Source organism: Somniosus microcephalus, chromosome 14 (assembly GCF_052327205.1).
Source record: "Somniosus microcephalus isolate GS21.2 chromosome 14, FLI_Smic_1.0, whole genome shotgun sequence".
Lineage (NCBI taxonomy): Eukaryota > Metazoa > Chordata > Chondrichthyes > Squaliformes > Somniosidae > Somniosus > Somniosus microcephalus.
The window spans coordinates 49383471-49409552 of NC_141000.1; the positions used below are offsets into that span (position 1 = coordinate 49383471).

The window sequence follows — 26082 nt, forward strand, 5'->3', positions numbered from 1 at the left end:
AGAAAACAGCGAGTTGTGGTAAATGGCTGTTTTTCAGACTGGCGGATGGTAGACAGTGGTGTTCCCCAAGGGTCAGTGATGGGGCCACTGCATAAATTACTTGGATATTGGAATAGAGAGTATAATTTCTAAATTTGCCGATGACACCAAACTTGGGGATGTGGCAAACAGTGAGGCCGATACCAATCGACTGCAGCAGGACATAGAAAGGCTAGCAGAATGGGCAGACAAGTGGCAGATGGAATTTAATACAGAGAAGTGTGAGGTTTTTGGCAGAAGGAACAGGGAGAGGCAATATAGACTTAATGGCACAGTTTTAAAGAGTGTGCAGGGACAAAGGGACCTGGGAATTAATGTGCATGAAGGTGGCAGGACATATTGAGAGAGTGGTTAGCAAAGCATATGGGATGTAGGGCATCATAAATAGAGGTACAGGAAACTTTGGTTTATCTGGAGGTTGTATGTCCGGAAACCTCGATCCACCGGCGGAAATCAGGAGCCGTTTTGTTAGGTTTTTTTTCTTCTCGTGGCTTTTTTTTCTTCTCGTGGCTTTTTTTTCAACAGTCAGGCTCTGCAAAGTCTCTCTGAAGCTGTTGCTAAGCTACAGAGACGCTTCCAAGGTACGGCCGACTATTTAGAAGCTGTTGCTAAGCAACAGTGTTTGTTGCCAGATACGGAGCTGCAAATCTCCGTATGCTTCAACATTAACGCTGGTTTGTCCAGCAGTTTTGATAGATCGGCAACAGCTCGGTCCCGTCGGTGCCGGATATCACAAAGTTTCCTGTATTGAGTACAAAAGTAGAGAAGTTATGCTGAACCTTTATAAAGCGCTGGTTAGGCCACAACTGGAGTATTACATCCAGTTCTGGTCACCACACTTTAGGAAGGATGTGAAGGCCCTTGAGAGGGTGCAGAGGAGATTTACCGATTTACCAGAATGGTTCCGGGGATGGGGGGGGGGTCTTAGCTACCAGGACAGCTTGGACAAGCTGGATTTGTTTTCATTAGAGCAAAGGAGGTTGAGGGGTGATTTGATAGAGGTATACAAGATTATGATGGGTTTGGATAGGCTAGACAGGGAAAGGCTGTTCCCACTAGTTGATGGTACAAGGACTAGGGGACACAGATTTAAGGTTTTGGGCAAGAGATACGGGGGGATGTGAGGAAAAACCTTTTTACGCAGCGAGTGGCGAGGACCTGGAACTCGCTGCCGATGGAAGTGGTGGAAGCGGAGACACTAATTATTTTCAAGGGGAGACTGAATAGATACTTGAGGGAAATAAACTTGCAGGGCTACGGGGATAGAGCGGGGGAATGGGGCTGACTGGATTGCTCGAGAGAGAACCGGCACGGGCTCAATGGGCCTCCTCCTGTGCCGTTATGATTCTATGACTATGGCCTAGAAATTCATTATAGCCACTTTTGGGGCGGTAAAGTCGGGCGGCCGCTAAAGTTTGCGCCTGGCGCAAATTCGAGTCCACTTCACCGATATTCATTAGCTTCGCCTTAAGAGTTTGCTCGAGCGCTAAAACTGGCAATGCACGGCTCTCTTTAGGCGCTAAGCCGGAGGTGCTGAGCGATACCGCCGAGGCCGGGCGCAGCGCAGGTGCGGCCATTTCTTGATTGACAGCAGACACCCTGGCGCCGGCCAGCTCTTAAGGGGGAAGGGTCGACTTGGTCTGCTGCCACGCCCTGCACACTGGAGCCCTCCAGCTAGGCCTGAACACTGCTGCTGGACCCATATAGCGCCTCAAAGTATGGAGAAGGCCCGTGAACGAGCGCAGCGCTTCTCAGAGCTTGATCTGAGGGTTCTGGTTAGCGCTGTGGAGAAGAGACGCCATATTTTGTTCCCAGACAATGGGAGGAAGCCGCCAACCCGCGTCTACCGGAGAGCCTGGAGGCATGTCGCCACCAGGGTGACATCGAACAGTGAGGTCCCCAGGAGCGCGGTACAATGCCGCAAGAAACTAAATGACCTCGCCAGGATTGTCAGGGTGAGTACCCTTTCCAGTGACCTCCTCATCCTTGCATGTGCACCTCACATTATGGGCAAAGGGACCTGAAAGCCCTAATGGCCAGCCCTCATGCAGCAGCTCTGGGTCAGTCATGAACATCAATTGCACATTGTACACTTAACACACTGGCCAGGCTATTCGACCATGGGAGGCAGTGCACACAAGATCAGGGCTACACACTGGCCAGGCTATTCGACCATGGGAGGCAGTGCACACAAGATCAGGGCTACACACTGTACTTAGAGGCCGTCCTTTCTCTTGCAGGCCAAGCTGGCCAATAATAAGAGGAGCCGGGCTGTGACCGGGGGAGGCGGACCCCAGATCCAGCCGCTCACCGAGCTGCAACAGTGCGTGGAGCGCATCATGGGTGCCCGGGTGATTGGCCCCGTTGCATCTGGAGATGCCGACCCTGTTCTGGGCACCAATGGTAAGGACATCATTTTTTGGACCTCTCTCGTCCCACTTGCGCATCAGATCTACATCCTTTGCCACTGTCCGACCAATGCGCTGAATGCCACCACTCATGCATCCCTCGCTGACGCCCTCTCCTCACTCTAAAGCTACTCTTGTGCCTTCCTGCTTTCAGATGGTGAGGAGGAGGTCCCTGAAGTTGCCAGTGACAGCCCCTCAGAAGAGGAGGAGGAGGAGGAGCAAGAGGAAGGCGGCCCTGGAGGGGAGCGTGGGGGAAGGGTTGGAGGGGAGTCCAATTGCTGGGCCCAGCGGCGTCCAGCAACGCAGGAAGGGTCGGCCAGTTCGGCGGCCTTCTCCCCAGAGGGAGAGTCCGGCCTCCAGTCCGGGGACGGTCAACGCCGAGGAGATGCGCCGCCTCGAGGACATGTCCGCGGACTCGGAGCGCCGGCACACGGAGCTCATGGGGGTAGTGGGACGGATGCCTGAGGCCATGCAGTCCCTGTCTCGGAGTGTCACCGAATTCGGGGCCTCTGTGGCAGTGACTGGCCAGGTGATCAGTGGTGCCGTGCAGTCACTGGCTGCTCTGATGCGGTCACAGAACAGGGCAACACGGGCACTCACTGCTGCCACACTCGCTGTGTCAGCCCGGCATCGCCAGGGCACCCGGCGCGCTGCAGCAGCACAGCGGTCTGTCCCTCGGCAGATTGCTGCACATGCTGCAGTGCTGGCCCAGCCGAGTGCCAGTGTCTCAGGCAACCAGCGAGTGGCTGCCATCCGCCAGCTTGCCCCCATTGCTCCAGCCGCCACTGCCACTCCCCCAGTGGAGCTGCCACGAGCTGCTGCAGCGACTGATGCTGGCCAGCCACAGCTGCAGCATTCACCAGCCAGCCCCTCGAGGGCCAGACCTCGTCTAGGCCGACCCCCAAGGGCATCTGCCGTCACGACATGTGCCCCTCAGGAGCCGTCCCCCAGCCTTGCAGCAGCCACTGGCCTCACTTTGAGGAGGAGCAGCAGGGCATCCAGGGGCCGGCAAAGTTTGCAGAAGGCATCGCCCTCGCGGGACACAAAGTAGAGGGTGTGTCCAAATGTTGTGTTTTTTGGTATGTTTGTTTTTTGAAGGCCGAGGATGAGGCCATTTTTGTTGACATCTTTTGTTAATCCTCCCCAGGTTGTGGGAGTGAGTCATGTGTGTGAGTGTTTTTTGGGGGTTTCGTGTGTTATTGGTTTTCATGTGGGAAGGGCCCTGAGTTTGTACAATAAACCATTTTATTTATTCACATTGTCCATGTTTGATCTTTGAAGTGTTTGTTGCCTTAACCGGCTGAGGGCTTGCGGAGCGGCTGCAATCATGTTCTTTCATTGGCACAAGCCATTCCCTGACAGGGGGCCTAGAAGTGACGTTCAATAAGCCGCCGACGGGCGGCCCTTGGACCTTCTGCCCCCCTCCTGGGCTGGTACTCCTCGTCCTCCTCATGCTCCTCCTGCTCCTCCTCCTGAGGTGGTGGTCCAACGTGAGGTGGCAGTGCCTGAGTCCTGCGGCTAGCCAGGTTGTGCAGCATGCAGCAAACGACGACGAATTGGGAGACTCGCTCCTGCGAATACTGGAGGGCTCCCCCGGAGCGATCCAGACAGCGGAACCGTTGCTTCAGGATGCCGATTGTTTGTTCGATGAGGTTCCTGGTCGCTTGATGGCTCTCGTTGTATGCCTCTTCAGCAGGGGTCGTGGGCGCGCGGAGCGGGGTCATGAGCCAGGTACACAAAGGATAGCCTTTGTCCCCGATAAGCCATCCTCTTGGGTGAGGCTGTGCCTGGAACATGTCAGCCACAGTTGTCTGTCGCAGGATAAAGGCATCGTGGCTGCTGCCTGGAAAGCGGGCATTGACAGCTAGGATGCGCTGCCTGTGGTCACACACCAGCTGTACGTTGAGGGAATGGTAGCCCTTCCGGTTGCGGTAATCCTCGGCATGCTCCAGAGGTGCCCGCAAAGCCACATGCGTGCAGTCAATGGCGCCCTGCACCATGGGGAAGCCCGCTATTCTTGCAAATCCCACTGCACGCTGCTGCTGCTTGTCCAGGGTCATGGGGAAGGAGATGAATTGACGTCTCCTTCTGAAAAGGGCATTGGTCACCTGGCGGATGCAGCAATGCACGGCGAACTGGGAGATGTTAGCGATGTCCCCAGTAGCGGATTGGAAGGAGCCGGTGGCATAGAAGTTGAGAGCCACCGTCACCTTCACCGCCACCGACAGAGACGTCCTGCGCATCAGCTGTGGATGCAGATCTCTGTGAAGCAGCTGGCAGATGTCTGCAACCACCTCCCTTCTGAATCGCAGCCTCCTAACACACTGCGCGGCAGACATGTTGAGATAGGAGAACTGCTGGTGGTATACCCTGGGTGGGTAAGGCCTCACTTGGTGACGCCTGTTGCCCCCTCTGCGTCTAGCCAGGGCTGCCACTCTCTCACGGCGTCTGTAAGCCCTTCCGACATAAGGCTGAAACTCAGCGTTGGCACCCAATGCAGCCCCCATAATATGCTGGTAAACACTGAGATCTCAATGAAGGCAAAGAGAATTGCACAGCTCTGGCCTGAAGCCAAAAAGACCTGTCCTAGTGTTGGGCCAAAGCAGTAAGCTCACTTCCTTGGTCTCTCTCCAAAAATCCGTTGCACAAGAGTGAATGCTGCAAAATGGCTGCCCTTTATAGTGCAGGGTAAGTGCCCTTTAATTTGCGCTCCCCGCGGCCCGCCTCGCTGTGTACCGTTCCACTTCACAGTCATTAGGGCCGCCCGGCGCACAATGGGGCGGCGCGAGTGAAGTTCCGGTTCCGGGCGCACAAAGGGCGTTGCACGACGAAATGACGTCATGATCTGCGCGCGCAAAGACTTTGCGCCGGCGCTAAATGTCTACTGAAGTTGGGGCGAGGCGCAGATCATGCAGCGCCCGGGTGCTAAGCGCCTAGCGCTCGAGATCTGCTCCTCCTAAGGCGCTAACGCCTGGCGCAGCCAACTGAATTTCTAGGCCTATGACTCCCAACATGGTCAACTTGAAGCAAAGAACCAGTGCCGCGCTTCACATTACTTTCAAAGTAGCTCTTAAATGTTGACTATTATTGAAAAAAGACAACTGCTTTAGTTTAATTTTAGTACCTTTTTAGTTTGTAATAAATTCAATATTGCGGTTATCAATATGGTGTTTCCACTATTTCTCTGGGATTTCCACTGACCTTCAAGGAGGAGATTGGGAGAACTCCTGCAGAAATTCTACCACAGCCTTCAGGCAAGCTTCAGATTGTATACCTTCATTAAATTAAATGTCTAATCTATTTGTATGGAATGGCATTCAATCCTTTGGAATGCTGTGCAATAGCAATTGTTTTCAGACTTACTCTTCATATTTTAGAAAGAACAAAAATATTGCTCAATTTTCATGATTCTAAAAGTATCAAGTACTTGAAAAGCGTGATTCCTTTTTTGTGACAGGTGAACAATAGGAAGGACGGAATCTTGGATTCTTACCTACTGGTATACAAAGAATATCTGATTGAAGCTGCATCATTATCTTGTTAGTGGTCATTCCTCCATCCACTTGGAGACTAGTCTGATTGATCCCAGAGTCTTTATTCATGGCCTCAAGAAGCTAAAAGAAGCATACAATGACTGAACAATAACAGAAGCACAGTTAAGTCTATTTATTCTTTTGTTGTGCTTCCAATCTAGATTTGCTCTTTATTAGCATCGCCCAAAAATAAATTTTATTCAACACGTAAAAGATTTAAAAAGATTTAAAGACCAGTTACTCACTTCATTTGTATTACCTACAGAACCTAATGTCCTACTTATGATGCACATTTGTCCTCGACAAAAAAAAATCTAATATAACTTTTCACTTGCGAATAAAATTGTACGGATAAATTCCTTAATCCCGCACTCCCAGCAGGGAGGTTTAGTCAGAGAGCGCAGTTCAGAAATAAAGCTATAACATTGTAGTGCTGATTTTACCAACCACACTTAATTCAAAAGCATGGCTCCCACAGGGAGCATGGAATGACTGCATTTACCCTGTAGTGTATGAAATTCTGACAAGGTTTCATGCCACTGGTTTCACTACAAGTGTCAGTAAAATATGAAAGTAAAGCTCAGAGACTGAAGCGTGATGCGAGTATGGACTCTCTGCAGTCCTTCAAAAGGGAGCCGCATAGGGTCCTGAGAGAAGAGATCATTTCCAGTTATAAAGGGCAAGTTGTCTGCAGTTGGGATCAGAAGGAATCCTGAGTGACTACGATATCCTGGAGCTCTGTTTGATTGTCTTGGGAGTTGGAGAAGAATTTCCCAGTGTTTTTCCTAAATTGACCAAGTTTTTTTCTCTCTGGGTTGTTGATCTGCCAGGAGATTCTGTGATGGGGTGGTGGGTGGGGGAAAAATAGGTAAATGGTGTACGTGACTGCACTATGTCTGGATGGGCTGGTTTGATGGATATTGATGGTCTTTTTCCAATCTTCTTTTTATATTGTATGCATGTTCACGTGGACAACTTAATCTAGACTATTTGGGGTTTAAATTGGCCACGTAGTGCCTTTTTAAAAAAAAATTTTAGGCGCTACGTGGGCACCTAAGGTTTCAAAATGGGGTCCAAGATGTGGGCACACAATTCCACTGGGAAGTGTGCAGGACACCATCTTGGTAAAGGGGTTTGATGGCATACACCCAATAACCAGCAGCAGCATGCAGGGCAGGCAGCTCAAGACGTAAATCAGTGTGCAACACTGCTTTGAAGCCACCGCTCACATTTTGGATCACCAAACTCCAGCTAATGTCCTGTCTTAATCTCACACAGGTGAATAATGATGTCTTGAAGGACACGGCACCAGTGCCTCTCTACTTCGCTCTCCTCCTTTAAGATGCTCCTTAAAACCTACCTCTTTGACCAAGCTTTTGATCATCTGTCCTAATATCTCCTTACGTGGCTCGGTGTTTGATAACGCTCCACTGATGTGCCTTAGGATGTTTTACTACATTAAAGGTGCTATATAAATGCAAGTTGTTGTTATTGTTTCTCTTACCTCAACTTCAGTAAGAACCAGTGCATGAAACATCGTTGGTTCACAAAAGACGTCGTGACTGATATCTGTCAACTGCTGCAGTCACAGAATCACAGAAACCCCACAGTGCAGATAGAGGCCATTTCGGCCCATCGAGCCTGCACCGACACATATCCCACCCGATCCCCGTAACCCCTACACCAACACATATCCCACCCTATCCCCGTAACCCCACGTATTTAATCCCCCTAACACTAAGGGTCAATTTATCATAGCCAATCAACCTAACCCGCACATCTTTGGACTGTGGGAGGAAACCGGAGCACCCGGAGAAAACCCACGCAAACACGGGGAGAATGTGCAAACTCCACACAGACAGTCGCCCGAGGCCGGATTCGAACCCGGGTCCCTGGCGCTGTGAGGCAACAGTGCTATGCCACCGTGCTGCCACCGTCACAACAGCAGCCTCAAAGCAGAGCAAGGACAGCGTTACCCGTGACTGTCAAGGTGACCATGGCTCTTAAATTTTATGCCTCTGGCTCCTTTCAAGCCGATAGTGGAGATTTAAGCAACATCTCAGTTTGCAGTGTAATGGAGGTCATTGAGGCTCTCTATACAATGAGAAACATGTACATCTTATTCCCTCTTGCCAGAGACAAGCAGGAGGTTTTACAAGGTATGTAGGCTTCCCCTAGGTGAAGGGTGCCACTGATTGCATGTACATTGCTTTGCATGCTCCTCATCTGAACTCGGCCATATTTATCAACAGAAAGGGATTCCACTCCTTCAATGTGCAGCTGATATGCAACCACAGGCAGCAGTTCTCTGTGCAACCTGTATGTGACCCACCGCAGTAAGACATGGCTTGTGATTTTGGTCAGGAGTGCATGCACACAGTGAGAGCTATACTGCCACAAGGAACATTATAGAGCAGACCATTGGTGTCACCAAGCAACCCTTCCGCTGCCTGGATCGCTCTGATGAGCCCTGCAGTACTCAACTGAGCGGGTATCGAGTTTTGAGGTAGTATGCTGCATGCTGCGCAACCTGCCCATTATGCGGGAACATCCCTTGCCACCACCTATCAGGCAAGAAGCTAAGGTACAGGAGCATGAGGAGGAGGAAGTGCGAGAGGAAGTGGCGGAAGAGGAAGGGAGACTGCAATGTAGACAGCCCCTATCTGCCAGGGCTCTACGTGGTCAGATTATACATGAGTGACACCAGTAAACTCAACTACACCACCCGATTCACCAACAGGTCCACACTCATTACCTTTCCTCTCTCACTGACCATCACATCGTCTTCTTTCTGACAACACTTATTGGTTCCTCCCTCAGTTCACCACGGAAATAAAAAAACACCAAATGCAAATTCAAATTTATCAATTCAATCATTAAATAATGCATAGAAAATTAATCACCTTTGTGCATTCCCTTAGTGCCGGTCTTCCATGTGCCTTTACCTTTCCTAGTGCTCCTACAAGATACTTCCCCAGTGACTGCAGCATGAGTGGTGGAAGGCTGCTGACCTTCAATTGAGGACATCGCTGTTGGCCTTGCAGGATGGCTTTGAGCAACTCTGGGCCGAGGGGGCTCGGCTTCAGATTGCACCATCTCAGCCTAGGCTGCAGCAGTTTGGACCGGCTGGCTGACAGGTAACAGCAAGGGCACTGGCGGAGTGGCAGGGGTTGGAGTAGGAATGCTGTTATCCTGAGAGGGGACAGCAGGTTTGTCCCCCATGGAGCCACTGCCATTCTCCTGGCACCTCAGCAATACTGCTGTTCTGTTGGAGAACAGATTGCTGGATGGCCCTTTCAACAGTGGTACCCAGAATCACAATAGCAGCAGTCTGTGCTTCCAAGACAGCAGTCTGAGAATCCAATGCAGGACTCAAGAGTTTTGATGGAAGCTGTTTGTGCTGCAATGGAACTGTGACATCGGTCTTTAGACGCGGCATCATGGTGGGTTCCATAGGTGTGCTGATGGAAGTGACCACCCATTGCTTGTTGGAAAGGATGGGCTCCAAGTTCTGTGCAAAGCCCTGTGCGAAGTTGGAGGTGGACTCCATGCTCCTTGTAGCGATACTCCTGGCATAGACCTACTTCCTTCCACTGCCACCTGAGCATATGTCTCGAGGACCTCCGGCCCCCCTGCGTATACAGGATGTCCCCCATTCTCTCCACCTGTTGCATCAAGGCCTCCAGCCTCTAGAGCATTATCAGAAAACCTTGCTCTCTCTTGCATGTTCAGCCATTCCTCAAAGTATCATAGCACAGATTCAGTTTTCAGACAACTCCCACCATTTCTTGCAGCCACAATGCACCTCCCCTTTAAGAGGTGCAGGTTGCTTTTAAGTAGCGCTAGCCACTCATGACATTGGGCCCCCTGCTGATCTGTGCAGCCAATGAACAGCGCAGGTAGCGCTGGCTGCACGCGGCAATCATGTAAACAGAAGGAAGCACAAATTTAATATGCTGCCTGCAACACATTGAACAAGTGAGGGAATCGCGTTACGTGATTAACCCGCGCCTGTTTTAGGGTGTGATATAATTTAACCACCTCTAACTACAGCCAGTAAAAGTAACCAATAAATTGAAATTACATCATATGGGTGGCTGTCATTTGGTGATAGAATGTACACCTAATGGGCAGGATTTGCATTGGGCCGTGGAGGCGGGATTGGAGGCGTGTGGGGGGTTAAAATCCTGAAATCGGGGGCACGAATCCATCCCGCCTCCATACCAGTTTCAAAGGAGGCGGATACCCGACCCGCACTGGGACCCGCCTCCCCGAGGTGGGAAGGGGATTAGTGCCAATTAACTGCCTGTTAACAGGTAGTTAACAGGCAGCTTTTAGCCTAATCCCTATTTTCATTGGTGAAATGTGGGATTCCCGACGGCTCCAAACCACGCCAAGTTAGCGAGGCGGACCGTCGGGATGAAGGGCTTGGAGGGGGTCGAGATGTCCGGTGTTCAGGTGAGTGATGGGTGCATGAGTGCAAAGGTAAGTGTGTTTGGTGTGTTTAAAGTGTTTAAAGAAGTTTTACTTACATGTACTTACTTTTACAACCTTCCTTCCTTCAGGTCTCGGGAGTCCCTCATCTCACCGGCACAGAAAGCAGAATGGCTGCGATCTGTCAAAATCTGCAGCATTCAGCTTTCTGTTCTGGGGAGATCTCTAAATCATTCTGAGAGGAAGGAATTAACCTGGAGTACAGATTGTCAGTGTTTGACAGCTTCAAACAGCTGTCAAACGCTGATATTTCATCTGTCAAAAGGTCTTGACAGATGAAATATCAATTTGTGATGTCACCTGTTGCCGGTTGGCCCTTAATTGGCCTGCTGAGCCCGTTGGGTGGGCTCAACAAGGTCAATCAAGATAAAATCGCGTGGGTTGGCTCGAACTCGATGGAGGCGGGACTACAACCCCAAAAGTTGTAGTCCCGCCTCCTACATGAAAATCCAGCCTAAGGGCAGAAGCATGGCAGATGCAATATAACATGGATAAATGTGAGGTTATCCACTTTGGTGACAAAAACAGGAAGGCAGATTATTATCTGAATGGCAATAGATTGGGAGAAGGGGAAGTGCAACGAGACCTGGGTGTCCTTGTGCACCAGTCGCTGAAGGTAAGCATGCAGGTGCAGCAGGCGGTTAAGAAGGCAAATGGTATGTTGGCCTTCGTAGCGAGAGGGTTTGAGTACAGGAACAAGGATGTCTTGCTGCAGTTGTACAGGGCCTTGGTGAGACCACATCTTGAGTATTGTGTGCAGTTTTGGTCGCCTTATCTGAGGAAGGAGGTTCTTGCCATGGAAGGAGTTCAGCGAAGATTCACCAGGCTGATACCTGGGATGGCAGGAATGACGTATGAGGAGAGATTGGGTCGATTGGGCTTGTACTCGCTGGAGTTTAGAAGAATGAGAGGGAATCTCATTGAAACTTATAAAATTCTGACAGGACTGGACAGACTAGATGCAGGAAGGATGTTCCCGATGGTCGGGGAGTCCAGAACCAGGGGTCACAGTCTAAGGATAAGGGGTAGGCCATTTAGGACAGAAATGAGGAGGAATTTCTTCACCCAGAGTGGTGAACCTGTGGAATTCTCTATCACAGAAGGCAGTAGAGGCCAATTCATTAAATATATTCAAGAAGGAGTTGGATATATTTCTTAAGGCTAAAGGGATCAAGGGGTATGGGGAGAAAGCAGGGACCGGGTACTGAATTTGGATGATCAGCCATGATCGCATTGAATGGCGGAGCAGGCTTGAGGGGCCGAATGGCCTACTCCTGCTCCTATCTTCTATGTTTCTAATATATCCAGCTCTTTATTTATAGCAAAAACAATCCACTGTCTAAATTGCTTTTAAAAGTGAGTTATATAAATCAATATTTTAATTAAATTGTATAATCTGTGTTCATACCCTTTAAAATATAATATAGAATTGTCATTTCAATTTCATAAAGAAGCCTGTTGGTAAGAATACTTACTGGCATTTACACTTAGAGGCAACTAAAGATTAAAAGTTCAGATTAGTTCAGGCAATTATGTGTACTGAAGATGGTTGCAAACACCTCAGCCTTGTCTTTTGCATACAAGTGAAAAAGGCAAGACAAGAAGCGTTTGCAACCATATTAAGCCAGAAGTGTTGAGTTGATGATACTTCTTGGCCTCCTGCTGCGTCTTCACCATCACAGATTCCAGTCTTCAGCCAATTCGATTCACTCAATGTGACAAATAATTGGCTTAGTGCACTGGACACAGCAAACTGTACCCAGCCCTGACAACATCCTGCCTATTGGGCTGAAAACCTGTGCTCCAGAATTAGCTGCACCACTAACTAATCTGTCCCAGCACATCTACATCTACAACGTCTACCCAACAATTGCCTAGGTATATCCTGTTCACAAAATGCAGGACAAATCCAACCTGACCAATTGCTGCCCTATCAGCCTCGTCCCAATCATCAGCAAAGTGATAGAAAGAGCTGACAACAGCACTTACCAATAACCTCTCACTGATACTCAGTTTGGGTTCTGCCAGGACAGTTTCGGCAAAGAAATTTAAACTGTAACAAAGATGCACTCTCAACAGAATAAAGCACTGGCTTACCTCACGGGTTTGAAAGGCAACAGCTTCTAGTGCAGCAAATGCAATATGATTTCTATTTGTATACTGGGTAATGCCACATATTATTCTGCAGAGCAAGTGGAAAAACATTTTATTAAGTTAAGTAAAGTAAATTTGCACAGATATGATTTAGATAGTGCAAAAGATTTCAATATTCCATGTTTTAGAATAAATAATTAATAGCTTTTATTTGGCAACAGATAACATTAGTTATAATGGACCCTATTTAGGTTATAATCAACACATTTTGAAATATTGAAAAATTTCCACCTCTATATACAGTCATTTGTATGTAGCAACTACAAAACTGCAGTTTGGGTACAACAAACTATTCTAGCAATAGAAGCAATTGCTTGCATTTCTATACAGTATTTCATTAGCAAAAAGACATTTGAAATAGTGGACTCCGTGCAGGAGGGAAGAAAGGAAAATGGAGAACGCATGCAGAGACACAAGGCCAGAGTATAGTCAAGGCATACTGGGAATTAATCAATCACGGATTCATGTGAGAGATTTAAATTTCAATATTCCCATACTTGGACAATGTTAAGCAAAATTTTTGCTGGACACAGTTGCTTTAGTATTATTGTTTATCTAAAGTATTGGGAATTTGCCTATTCAAAAAAGCTACACATATTTAAGGGATTACTGTTGACACTATAAAATATAAATCAATATATACTTTGCCTTTTGGAGGTGACAGAAAGTGCATGAAAACACCTTTTAATAAGCAAGACATTCATTACCTGCTCATTTTAACACTTCTGAAGTTAGTGAAAAATATTTCACACTAGTCAAAATCAGTGAAACAAGAGATTAGTTACAGGTTATAGTTAACACTTCATTATAAAGAACCACATGCCGATATGGTCCACAGCATATTAATGCCACTCCAGGGAGTAAAACAAAAACTGTGCTTGTATTAATTTTTAATGATAAAGTGCTATTCAGATTTAAGCTGTGAATGAACATAACACAAAAATCTGGTTTAAAAAGTTTTAGCCTTTAAAAAAAGTGAGTACTTAGAAAGGATGCAGACAGAACAATGCAAAATTATGTGGAAGTGTAAGATCAGCAAATACTCCATATAGTATATCCTTTCTCAGACAAATACAACTGCTGAGTACAAAATCATACAATGGCAGAATAGGTTCTATAGTTGTTCACAGAAATGACCAGTGGTTTCCAGAGATCATGCCATTGTAATTGCAATAATGATAAATACTGCTGCAGTACACTGAAATCAATAAGAAGTTTTTTGACAAGAGTATAAAAAATGAAGCTCTTACCCTCTTGCACTCGGGTCCCAATATGGTGCATATAACCCCGAGAAGGCGGGAACAAAATAGCAACCATAAGAGGAACCCACAGAAGCAGCAAGTTTCTCTGAAAAACAAAAAAAATACAAAAAGGTTAGGGCAATAATTCACATTCACCAAAATCAGAAATAGTACAAATTCCAAACCAAAAATAGCTTTAAGCATTACTGCCTATTGGAAAGTAATGATAGAGCATGGTGATTGCTCAGTAGCTGAGCATTTTAACACTTTTTATTTATTGTACTGCTGTCCACATGAAAAGCACCTCCCCCTCCCCAAAAAGTGCTGTTAACGAACATCAAGCTGAGGCAAGCAATTTGTGCACTATGAATATGACAATTGCACATTTTCCTTCTGTAGCAGCACAGATTTGACTTGTCCAGTTTGGTGTAATTTTCTAGAGGTTAAACATAACATAGAGCAATATAAATTTACATCGCAGGAGTTGGCCATTCAGCTCACTGGCCGGGATTTTGCAGTACAAATAACAGTGAGGCCATCAGCGCTCACCGTTATTAAAGAGTACATCAGACAGCAACTTCCTGTGATCGCACATGCGGAGTTAAACGCGGAAATCAGGAAGCCGCAGTCTCAGTTGCACTGCTCCTCCACAAGCTTTGCTATACTGGTATTTCACAGAGAGACTCATCATTGAAACACATGAATTAGCTGTACTTGCCCACTAAACTCGCTGGAAATAGTCAAGGATTGTCTATTCTAGGGTAAGCGGATTTAACGGAGTGATAAATCTTAATTACTGCCAAACAATTGTAAATGCTGCTGGCCTTTTTGTAAAAACATTTATGGTTTTGCAAATAAATAAAATCATGCATGTTTTGAAGTGGTTACTTTGCAATCCAAGCACGCACGCACACAGTTAAGGGAACACATTGGCATTGCTGCTTCTGTTTGTGTTCTTAATTGGCCATTCCGAGACTTGAACACAAAATCTAGGCTGAGGGAGTACTGCACTACCAAAGGTGAAATCTTTCAATTGGGACGTGAAACTGAGACCCTGACTACCCTCTCAGGAGGACATAAAAGATTCCATGACACTCTTTGAAAAAAAGCAGGGAGTTCTTCCTTTATCCTGGCTAACTGATCCTTCAACCAACACCACTAAACATAGATTAGTTGGTCATTTATCTAACATATTGTTAAATTGGCTGCCACATTTTCCTACATTATAACAGTGGACTTCATTGGCTGTGAAGTGTTTTAGGACGTCCTGAAGTTGTGAAAGGCGCTATATAAATCCAAGTTTTTTTTTCATCGCGAATCAGGCATTAATGATTAACATGTTTTACTGTTCCTGTAAACAGTTTAGCTCAGTTGGTTAACCTATTTTATGCTGAGATTGTAGGCTCAGTGGCAGTGTGATAACAACCACTTTTCCATGGAGCTAATTTTGACTGTTGAGATGTACAACGCAGATTCTCCAATTTTTCCACAGCACAGCTTTCAGCAGGAAAACCAAATTTTAAGTGCATTTGTCACATCCCACACAAAGGGCTGGATTTTCCGAGTGGAGGCAGGTTGGCGGCGGGACTGGTAGAGGGGGGGGGGTTCTGGTCCCGCTCCTGGCTCCAGCTGGTCTGCTGAAACAATTTTCGGTTGATTGGGCTCGTTAAGCCCACTGTGCACATTACCCAGCCTAATCACAAGGTGCGGGTCTGCTGCTCTGATGACAAGTTTGCAGCCGGTGTATTTAAGGGGGCCATGTCGCCATTAGCTCTCGCTTCTTTTTGGATGCTCCAGAGTGCTAGTGCTTTCAACGATGTCTGCAGAGAGATCAAAGGCTGCTCCCCGCTTCAACGCTGGAGCTTCAGGAACAAGTGTAGGAGGCTCTGACTGGGTTTGCAACCATGGTGACTGCGAGTGTGCAGAGAAACTTGAGCAACGCCATGGCGCACACAATGGCAAATGTAGGTACCGCCATGGAAAGGATGGCAACCTCCATGGAGCGCATAAATCGCCAGACTCAGAACAACATGGTAACACTACTAAATAGATGGTCAGCTATGGAGGATAGATGGGCATCTATTGCAGAGAGGAACCAGAGGCTGATGGACATCCCCATTATGAGGACTGTCAGTACAGGCGTGGGTCCTCATGGCCCCACTGATGTGCAGCAAGATGCTCTTCAGCTACTTGCTAGCAGAGAAGTGCAGATGGCCCATGAGAGGGATGATGGTGGGAGGGGTCATGCAAGTGGGGGCTCCTCTCCAAGCACTCAAACTGTCATCACCTTGCCAACCCCTCGGTCAGAGCCCCAGATGCCTCCCTGAACAGTGATGGCCGAGTCTGCCCCTGTGCAGCCGCAGGAGGACCAGACTTTGGCAGGGCCCTCACAGGCTCCAAAACCCAGAGGATGATTGCCAAAGGCGTCTAAGCAGGCGCAGCAGGGAAGTGAGCAGGCTGTCTCTACATCTGCTAAAGCCACAGGGGCAGCACCACATAGAAGCATGCGTAAAAGAAAGCTCCCACATAAATAGTCACAAGGGTACTCACTTGGGTGTTCTGCTAGAAATCAATGTTAAGTTTCTGTTCTTTTATTCTGCTGTAATAAATTAATGTTCTGTGAATGTTTGAATTCGTTGCCATATGTGTGGCCACAATTTCAAGTGGCACAATGAAGGGCGAGGGCACCTTTTATGTCCAGCAATGGTGGTGACAGTGCAAGAAATGCACAGATCATTGTAGAGATGCTCTATGGTGTTGAAGTGTGGTCATGGCAACCTTCATGTGCATGTGGCAGCCACATGTCTGTGCTGTATAAATATAGGCGAATCAGGCATTAATTAGGCCATCCCTGGCAGCAATATGCTCGCGTGCTGGTTGCAATGGGTCAGCCGCCTCCTCCTCCAGGTATTCCTCATCTGGGACCTCATTCTGCTCTGAAGAAGCTGTGCGCTCTGCACCTTATTCCTCACCCAGTGCTAATCCTTGCTGCAGTGTGATGTTGTGCAGGGCACAGCAGACAACGATGATACTCGAGACCCTGGCTGGTGCATACTGTAGGGCTCCACCAGATCTGTCCAGGCATCTGAAGCAACCCTATTATTGTTTGCTCTTTGACACTTCTGGTGGAAACGTGGCTTTGATTTTAACACTCCTCAGACTTGTTTGATGGCCTCCTAAACTCATTAGCCACGTTTTCAGGGGATAGCCCTTTTCTCCAAGGAGCCAGCCAAAAAGTTCGTTTGGTGGAGCAAAGAGCTGAGGGACAGTGGACTGGCGCAAGATGAGAGAGTCATGGCAGATGCCAGGGAACTTGCCGCACACATGCATGATGCTCTTCCTATGGTTGCACACCAGCTTCACGTTAAGGGAGTGGAAGCCTTTGTGGTTGACAAATACTGCTGGGTTCTGATGGGGTGCCCCGATGACCAAATGTGTGCCCTCGATGACGTCCTGCACCCGCAGGAAGCCAGCCAGATTGACAAAGCTTAGCGCCCGCTCTGTAACATTTGCCTCATCAGTGGAAAAGTGGATGTAATTGGCGGACTTGGCAAAGAGGGCATTGGTAACCCGTGTGATGCATCTGTGGGTGGCCAACTGCAAGATGCCGCTAATGTCTGCTGCTGATCCCTGGAAGGACCCAGACGCAAAGAAGTTGAGGGCGGTGGTGACTGACAGCCACTGGCAACCCATGTCCACTTGCTCCTATGAGCTGCAGGTCTTGATCAAGCATTGAGCAAATGTCTGTGACTACCTCTCACGAAAGTCTCAGCCTCCTTTGGCACTGCTGTTCAGTCATGTTGAGGAAGCTCATCCTCTGCGTGTAAACCCTGTGTTGGGGGTATCACCTGTGACGTGGTGCAGCCCTGCGCTGATGGCCTCTGCCCTGCATCAGGTGGTTGAGGAGAAGGTTGGCGCTCTTGTTGATGATGCTGCTGGTGTGCCTGGTTCTGCTGGTGCTGCAGCTGATCCTCTTCAGATTCTGAGGACCAGGATGAGAGAGTATAAAGTGCTCCCATTCTGCTGTTATATATGGCAGTTGAGTACGAAATGTTACAAACATTCAGTCAATGGGGAGAGAGGTTATTTCAAGGAGGTGACAGTGCATATAGAGTTAACACCACACACTTACAGCCTCAAGACAGACCAAATGTGTCTTCCCAATCCTGAAATCAGCAACCTGACATTTGAAAGTGAACAGATGTGTGAGTTCAGCTTTTATACTGCAGTTGCAGCTGTGAACTATTCAGCTCGTTGGTACTCCTGACAAACTTAACTAATGTGATCGCTGAACGTTGTGAAACCCGTTGAAAATGTATGAAAATAGGAAAAGGCTGTCAAAATAGCAGATAACAAGGAGTTAAGTATCTTAAATCCCTCACCCGCCACTTGGTGTCGGGTCTGTTCTGAAATCGCAGACCCGACACATTGGAAACTCACACGGAGGCAGGATCACGGCGGGTTCTCAACCCGCCGTCAATCATTTCAAATGTAATAGCTGACCCGCCTCCGAAACCGCAGAGTGCCGGCAAAATCATGGTCAAAGTAGGCCCGCTACCGTTTTTGAAGGAAAAAAGTTTTAAAATGAAAAACACTAATATACATAGAAATACAAAAAAGTTACAAGTTAGGCCATTCAGCCTAACCCGTCTGTGTCGTTATTTACCTCCACCTGAGCAAATAGTTCTAATCCAGTTCCCATATTCCTTGATCTTCATTCACCTATCCAATCTAATCTTGAATGTTGACAGTTTCTGCCTCAACCACTAACCCTAGAAGTAAATTCCAGACTCACAACTCTCTGTGGAATGATGTTTATCTTACTCTCTAATCTAAATCTCTTGTAAATAAACCTGTATCTGTGATTCTTTGTTCTAGACCTCTAAACTACTTAAAATAGTCTACTTTTACCTACCCTGTCCTATCCTTTCATAATTTTAAACACTTCTATAATATTACCCAGTAATTTGCATTATTATAATGAAAAAGTCCAAATTTTTCAAGTCTTCCTTCATATGTATTTCCATATACTAGGCAGCATTCTAGTCATATTGAGTTGCCCCCTCTTTAAAGCCTCTGTATCCTTCCTATAGTGTGCAGCCCAATACTGCCAACAGTACTCTAATTAAGATCTTAAGGTTTTAACTAGGCTCATCCTTACCCTTTGGCTTTTATACTCCATACCCTATGATAAAACATAGAATTCCAGTAGCTTTTTTTTTTTTTTTTTTTTAACAGCCTCATGAACCGGAGGGGCTGCCTTTAATGTGCTGTGTATTGTACCCCAAGTCCCTCTGCTCTTCCACAGTATTGAGCCACCTTCTACTCAATAACTGCTGCTATTTCCTTTACCAAAATGTATCACCTCACATTTGCGGACATTGAATTCCATCGGCCACTTTGTAGCCCATTCTCTCATTTTCTCAACAACCCTTTGCAGCTTCCTTTGATCTTCTAAACAACTAGCTATGCCACCTATTTTTGGTATCATCTGCAAATTGCGACACCACACCCTCTAGGCCTATATCTAAATCATTCGTATACACAGTAAACAGAAGTGGCCCCAGAACTGAACCCTGTGGCACACCACTACCCACTTCCAACCATTCTGAAAAACTTACTCTCGGTTTTTTCCTTTCAAAACAATTTTTAATCCAGTTTGCCATCATCCCCCTAATTCTTCTCTAGTAATCTCATGTGTGCTACCTTAACAAAGGCTTTCCTAAAGTCCACATACACTATATTCACTTCATTTCCTCCATCTAATATATCTTACCTCCTCAAAGAATTCTATGAAGTTTGTCAAGCACGATCATCACTTTTGATATTTCTAATTCTTTTCTCTTTGTGGTAGTTTCATTCTTAGTGAGAGATCCTACCCTACCACAGATATTAAATCAACTGGCCTGTAATTACCCAGATTAGATCTGTCCCTCTTTTTGAAAATGGGTACTATATTATCCACTCTTCAGTCATCCAGCACACATCCGTGCCCTGAAATATAACTAGAAAGTATCCAATCAGCCCCATGCTCTTTGTCTTCCTTTATCCTAACGAACTGATCTAAAATTTTCCTTTTATGCATTATAATTATTGTTCATTTCACTCGCAACCATTTCAGGATTCACCTTCTCTCCGATATCTGTCTCTTTAGTAAAAACCGATGCAAAGTACTTGTCAATACCCCAGCCATTTTGATCATCTGTAAATTGACAACTCCTTTAAATTCGCTTTTAACAATTCCTTTTACTGATATGTGCAAGATATTTTACTGTTCCTTTTGATGTTTTTTGAAATGTATTCCCTCTTGGCTTTCCTTATCCCACTCTTAACCTCTTTTCGTATTTTATCATATTCTCCTTGTTTGCTATTACTGTTCTTATAGTCCTTCTTCAATTTTAATTGGTTGCTAACCACATTATTTATCCATGGCACCCTAAAACTATTAGTTGTTCCTTATTTAAGTGGAATATAGTTATTCTGTACCTTTGTAATCTTTTTAAAAATCAAATTCACTCTGTTGCTCCACAATTCGATGTGCCAATTTCTGCTTCTGCCTCACCGCAGCAGGTAAGCTCATCTTTCGAAAAGTGCCTTAATCCCATGTAGTGTTCTTGTTTTTGTACTGACATTCTTCCCTTTCTATCTGTCTCTATTGTGGTCACTACTCCAAAGGCACTTACCCACATTTAGCTCATCTGCCTAATCTATTTCATTACTGTAACCAGATTTAGCAATATCCCTACTAATGTAAAAAGCCTGTTTTTATCTTTAAGATCCAACTATACTGACTTTGACTGCACCTCTTCCTTGTCTATATTAATCCTCTCTACAGCTTGTATTCTCTCTTTTGCCAATAATGACACTCCACCTTCTTTCTTACCTTTTCTATCCCTCCTAAATATAATGGCCCGGATTTTGCTGTACTAATAACAGCGAGGCTGTCGGCGCTCGGCGTTATTACAGGGTAAAACTGACAGCAACTTCTGGTGTCCGCACATGCGCAGTAAAATGCGGAAATCCAAAGTTGCTGTCGGTGATACCTTGCTCCTCCACAGGCTGCGCTGTTGCAGTCTTCGCCGCTGGAATCTGCAGAGATTCTGTAATGGCGTGAATTTAGGGTAATTGCCTACTAATCTCACAGTAAAGACAGATGAAAAAGTTAAGGCTTGTACAATCAGGAGCGACTGAGTTTTTAACTGCATAATAAGTGATTATTATTGAACAACATAAAATAATTGAAAAAATAATTTTACAAGTGTGGAGTCTCATCCTCTCAGAAGAAAATTAATGGCCCTGAAATTAGATCGGGGGCTTGCCGCGCGTGCAAGCCCCCGATCTGCACTCACCCTGCGCGCCGACATCTGAAGCCCGGGCCTGCTTGCATTTCCTGTCACTGGCCCGGTTCAGATGTCGGCGCGCTGTGCTAACCTGATCCAGCGGCGTAGTTAGTGTGATGTGCCGGCTGGGATCAGGTGAGCACTGTGCAGCCAATCAGGGGAGGGGAAACTCATTCATGAGTTTGCCAGTAAGAGCTGTCAAACTCATGAAAAGTATGGGCTGCCAAAACACTACTTCAACTTTAAATAAAATTTTAAAAAACATCCCACTGATTATAATAACTATAAATAAGTTTTAAAAAATGTTTTAAACAATTAATCAATTTTTTGAAAAAAATAAATTTTTAAAAAATAGGGTCTAAAACTAAACTTACCATCCTGTAAATTCTTTAAAAATAACAAACCTGTGGAAAAAAAATTTCTACATTGTACTAAAAGCCCACTTACCTGAAAAACTAAATACTTACGTCTTGTTTTTCCACGCGTAAAGACCGGAGGCCTTTACACGCGCGCAACTTTGGGAAAAAAAAGGAATTTTACTGCGCACGTGCTGCCTGTGCAGTCGCACGCGTTCTGCCTCTGAACCCCTTAGTTCAGAGGACAGGAAATGCCGGTTTTCCCCGCATGCGCTGTGCATGCTGAAAACCGGCATTTCCTCCGGCCAGACGCGTGAGTACCCCGACCGTACTCACGCGGTGGGCCAGGAACTACTGGCCCAATGTTGCAGAATTTAAAAAATATTAAAATGAATTTTTTTAGTTTTTCTGTTTATCTTTTTAATGTCTCTCCCTTAACCCCACGTGTATGTTCCATCTTTATTTCATTTCCTGTACAATGATTTAAATGTAATTTCTATTTCCGGTTTTGCAGTCTGCATCTCATTGAGGATTCTTCAATCTGATTGGTTGAAGAGACTTCCTGCTTCTTTCCCTACTCGGATGCCACAGATCCCCTGTAGAGGGTGCCGCATTGGATCAGATGCCCGAAAACTAGAAATCTCTGCTGACAAGCCCGCAAAAAAGTTCTGGGAAACTGTACATGAGGTGAATGGCGAAAGCCGTTCCTTCGCCGCTCACAGCAAAATCTGGGCTATTATATCCCGATATGTTCCATTCTTGACCAATTACCATATAAATAGAATGCCACATTTCAGTGCAAAATTGCACGTGTGTAACTCAAGACCTGCACCAGGCAAAACATGCACACTATATTGTCGCCTGTCTTATACAGAGGGGTTTACTTGTTGCTTAAATGTGGTATCACGCCAGAATCTGTGAAGCATCTTGTAAATTCTTTTAACTGTGGAACCTAGATTTGAATTCTGTCCAGACTTACATCATCAGGGAAAAAATGGTCATGCTATAAGAATAAGAACAAGAACATAAGAAATAGGAGCAGCAGTAGGCCATTTGGCCCTTCGAGCCTGCTCCGTCATTCAATAAGATCATTTTTTTTTTGTTTATGGGATGTGGGCGTCACTGGCAAGGCCAGCATTTATTGCCCATCCCTAATTGCCCTCGAGAAGGTGGTGGTGAGCCACCTTCTTGAACCGCTGCAGTCCGTGTGGTGAAGGTACTCCCACAGTGCTGTTAGGTAGGGAGTTCCTGGATTTTGACCCAGCGACGATGAAGGATCGGCGATATACTTCTAAGTCAGGATGGTGTGTGACTTGGAGGGGAACTTGGAGGTGGTGGTGTTCCCATGCGCCTGCTACCCTTGTTCTTCTAGGTGAAAGAGGTCGTGGGTTTGGGAGGTGCTGTTGAAGAGGCCTTGGCGAGTTGCTGCTGTGCATCTTGTAGGTGGTACACAATGCAGCCATGGTGTGCCGGTGGTGGAGGGAGTGAATGTTTAAGGTGGTGGATGGGGTGCCAATCAAGCAGGCTGCTTTGTCCTGGATGATGTCGAGCTTCTTGAGTGTTGTTGGAGCTGCACTCATCCAGGCAAGTGGAGAGTATTCCATCACACTCCTGATTTGTGCCTTGTAGATGGTGGAAAGGCTTTGGGGAGTCAGGAGGTGAGACACTCGCCGCAGAATACCTAGCCTCTGACCTGCTCTTGTTGCCACAGTATTTGTGTGGCTGGTCCAGTTAAGTTTCTGGTCAATGGTGACCCCCCAGGAAATAACAACAGAAAATGCTGGAAAAACTCAGCAGGCCAGGCAGCATCCGTGGAGAGCGAAATAGAGTCAACGTTTCAGGTCGATGGGTTTCGACCTGAAACGTTGACTCTATTTCTCTCTCCACGGATGCTGCCTGGCCTGCTGAGTTTATCCAGCATTTTCTGTTGTTATTTCGGATTTCCAGCATCTGCAGTATTGTGCTATCGTACTAGTGAACCCCCAGGATGTTGATGGTGGGGAATTCGGCGATGGTAATGCCGTTGAATGTGAAAGGGTGGTGGTTAGACTCTTGCTTATTGGAGATAGTCATTGCCTGGCACTTCTGTGGTGCGAATGTTACCTGCCACTTATCAGCCCAAGCATGAACGTCGTCCAGGTCTTGTTGCATGCGGGGATGGACTGCTTCATTATCTGAGGAGTTGTGAATGTCGCTGAACATTGCTCACTGTTACATTATATAGCTAGCATGTAAAAACATAAGAACATAAGAAATAGGAGCAGGAGTAGGCCATTTGGTCCTTTGAGCCTGCTCCGCCATTCAATAAGATCAAGGCTGATCTTCTACCTCATCTCCACTTTCCTGCACTATCCGCATATCTCTTGATTCCCTTAATATCCAAAAATCTAGCAATCTGTCTTGAATATACTCAATGACAGCCTCCACAGCCCTCTGGGGTAGAGAATTCCAAAGATTCACTACCCTCTGAGTGAAGAAATTTCTCATGTCCTAAATGGCCGACCTCTTATTCTGAGACGGAGACCCCTGGTTCTAGACTCCCCAGCCAGGGGAAACATCCTCCCTGCATCTAAGCTGTCAAGCCCTGTAAGAATTTTGTATGTTTCAATGAGATCACCACTCATTCTTCTAAACTCCAGAGAATATAGGCCGAGTCAACTCAATCGCTCCTCATCGGACAATCCCCCCACCCCAGGAACCAGTCTGGTGAACCTTCGTTGCACTCCCTCTATGGCAAGTATATCCTTCCTTAAGTAAGGAGACCAAAACTGTACACAATACTCCAGGTGTGGTCTCACCAAGGCCCTATATAATTGCAGTAAGACATCTTTACTCTTATACTCAAATCCTCTTGTAATAAAGGCCAACATCACATTTGCTTTCCTAATAGCCACACAATAGGCTTAATATAATAGGATAAATGGGTCATTTTCAGGTTGGCAAACTGTAACTAGTGGGGTGCCACAGGGATCAGTGCTGGGGTCTCAGCTGTTTACAATCTATATTAATGACTTGGATGAAGGACCGAGTGTAATGTAGCCTGGTTAGATAGGTTAAGTGAGTGGGCAAAAATTTGGCAGATGGAGTATAATGTGGGAAAATTAGGTTATCCACTTTGGTAGGAAAAATAAAAAAGCAAATGATTATTTAAATGGAGACTACAAAATGCTGCGGTACAGAGGGATCTGGGGGTCCTTATACATCAAACACAAAAAGTTAGCATGCAGGTACAGCAAGTAATTAGGAAGGCAAATGGAATGTTGGCCTTTATTGCAAGGGGGATGGAGTATAAAAGTAGAGAAGTCTTAGCACAACTGTACAGGACCTGGAGTACTGCAGACAGTTTTGGTCTCCTTATTTAAGGAGGGATATACTTGCATTGGAGGTAGTTCACAGAAGGTTCACGAGGTTGATTCCCGAGATGAAGGGGTTGTCTTATGAAGAAAGGTCGAGCCTATACTCATTGGCGTTTAGAAGAATGAGAGGTGATCTTATTGAAATGTATAAGATTCTGAGGGAGCTTGACAGGATAGATGCAGAGAGGATGTTTCCCCTCGTGGGGGAATCTAGAACTAGGGGGCATAGTTTCAGAATAAGGGGTCGCCCATTTAAAACAGAGAGGAGGAGGAATTTCTTCTCTCAGAGGGTCGTGAATCTTTGGAATTCTCTACCCCAGAGAGCTGTGGAGGCGGAGTCAGTGAATATATTCAAGGTGGAGATTGACAGATTTTTGAACGATAAAGGGAATCAAGGGATATGGAGATCGGACAGGAAAGTGGAGTTAAGGTCAATGATCAGCCATGATCTTATTGAATGGCAGAGCAGGCTCGAGGGGCTAAATATCCTACTCCTGCTCCTATTTCTTATGTTCTTATAGCATATTTTGGTACTGTAAATTAAGTATCAAACCCTCATGCTACGCATTTGTATCCTACTGTGAAGAGATGCTCATTTTGATTGTTTCAATGTCTTGCTGCATTACTGTTATATAACTTACAGCATTTTTGAAGTACAAACAAATCTGTTAACAGGAGAGACTTTGCATAAATCTAAACTATACGTGTTTTTTTTGACTGCTCTGTCCTTGCAAATAACCGCCCCATGTCCAACCTCCCTCTCCAAAGTCCTTGAACGTGTCGTTACCTCCCAAATCTGTGCCCATCTTTTCCACAACTCCATGTTTGAATTCCTCCAATTACATTTCCACTCCTGCCACAACACTGAAACTGCCCTTATCAAAGTCACAAATGCCATTCTATGTGACTGTGACCATGGTAGGCTATTGCTCCTCATTCTTCTCGACCTGTCTGCAGTCTTTAACATGGTTGCCCACACCATTCACCTCCGTCATCCAGCTGGGTTGGATTGCCCTTGCCTGGTTCCATTTTTATCCAGCCAGTCGTAGCCAGACAATCATTGGCAATGGCTTCTCTTCCTGCTCCCACATAATTACCTCTGGAGTCCCCAAGGATCTATCCTTGGCCTCCTCCTATTTCTCATCTACATACTGCCCCTCA

The 26082-nt window shown here is 46.3% G+C and overlaps 1 protein-coding gene across 2 annotated transcripts in view; it reads right to left on the reverse strand.

The window, feature by feature from the left end:
- Positions 1–26082, reverse strand: part of LOC147107484 (glycerol kinase) — a 125103-nt gene that overhangs the window by 21493 nt on the left and 77528 nt on the right. For both annotated transcript variants that reach the window (XM_086006555.1, XM_086006556.1), the window contains exons 14-16: positions 13879–13975; positions 12572–12656; positions 5941–6061 (exon numbers count right to left, since the gene is read on the reverse strand). In XM_086006555.1, the coding sequence (XP_085862681.1) occupies positions 5941–6061; positions 12572–12656; positions 13879–13975 (303 nt within the window). The remainder of the gene's footprint in view (positions 1–5940; positions 6062–12571; positions 12657–13878; positions 13976–26082) is intronic.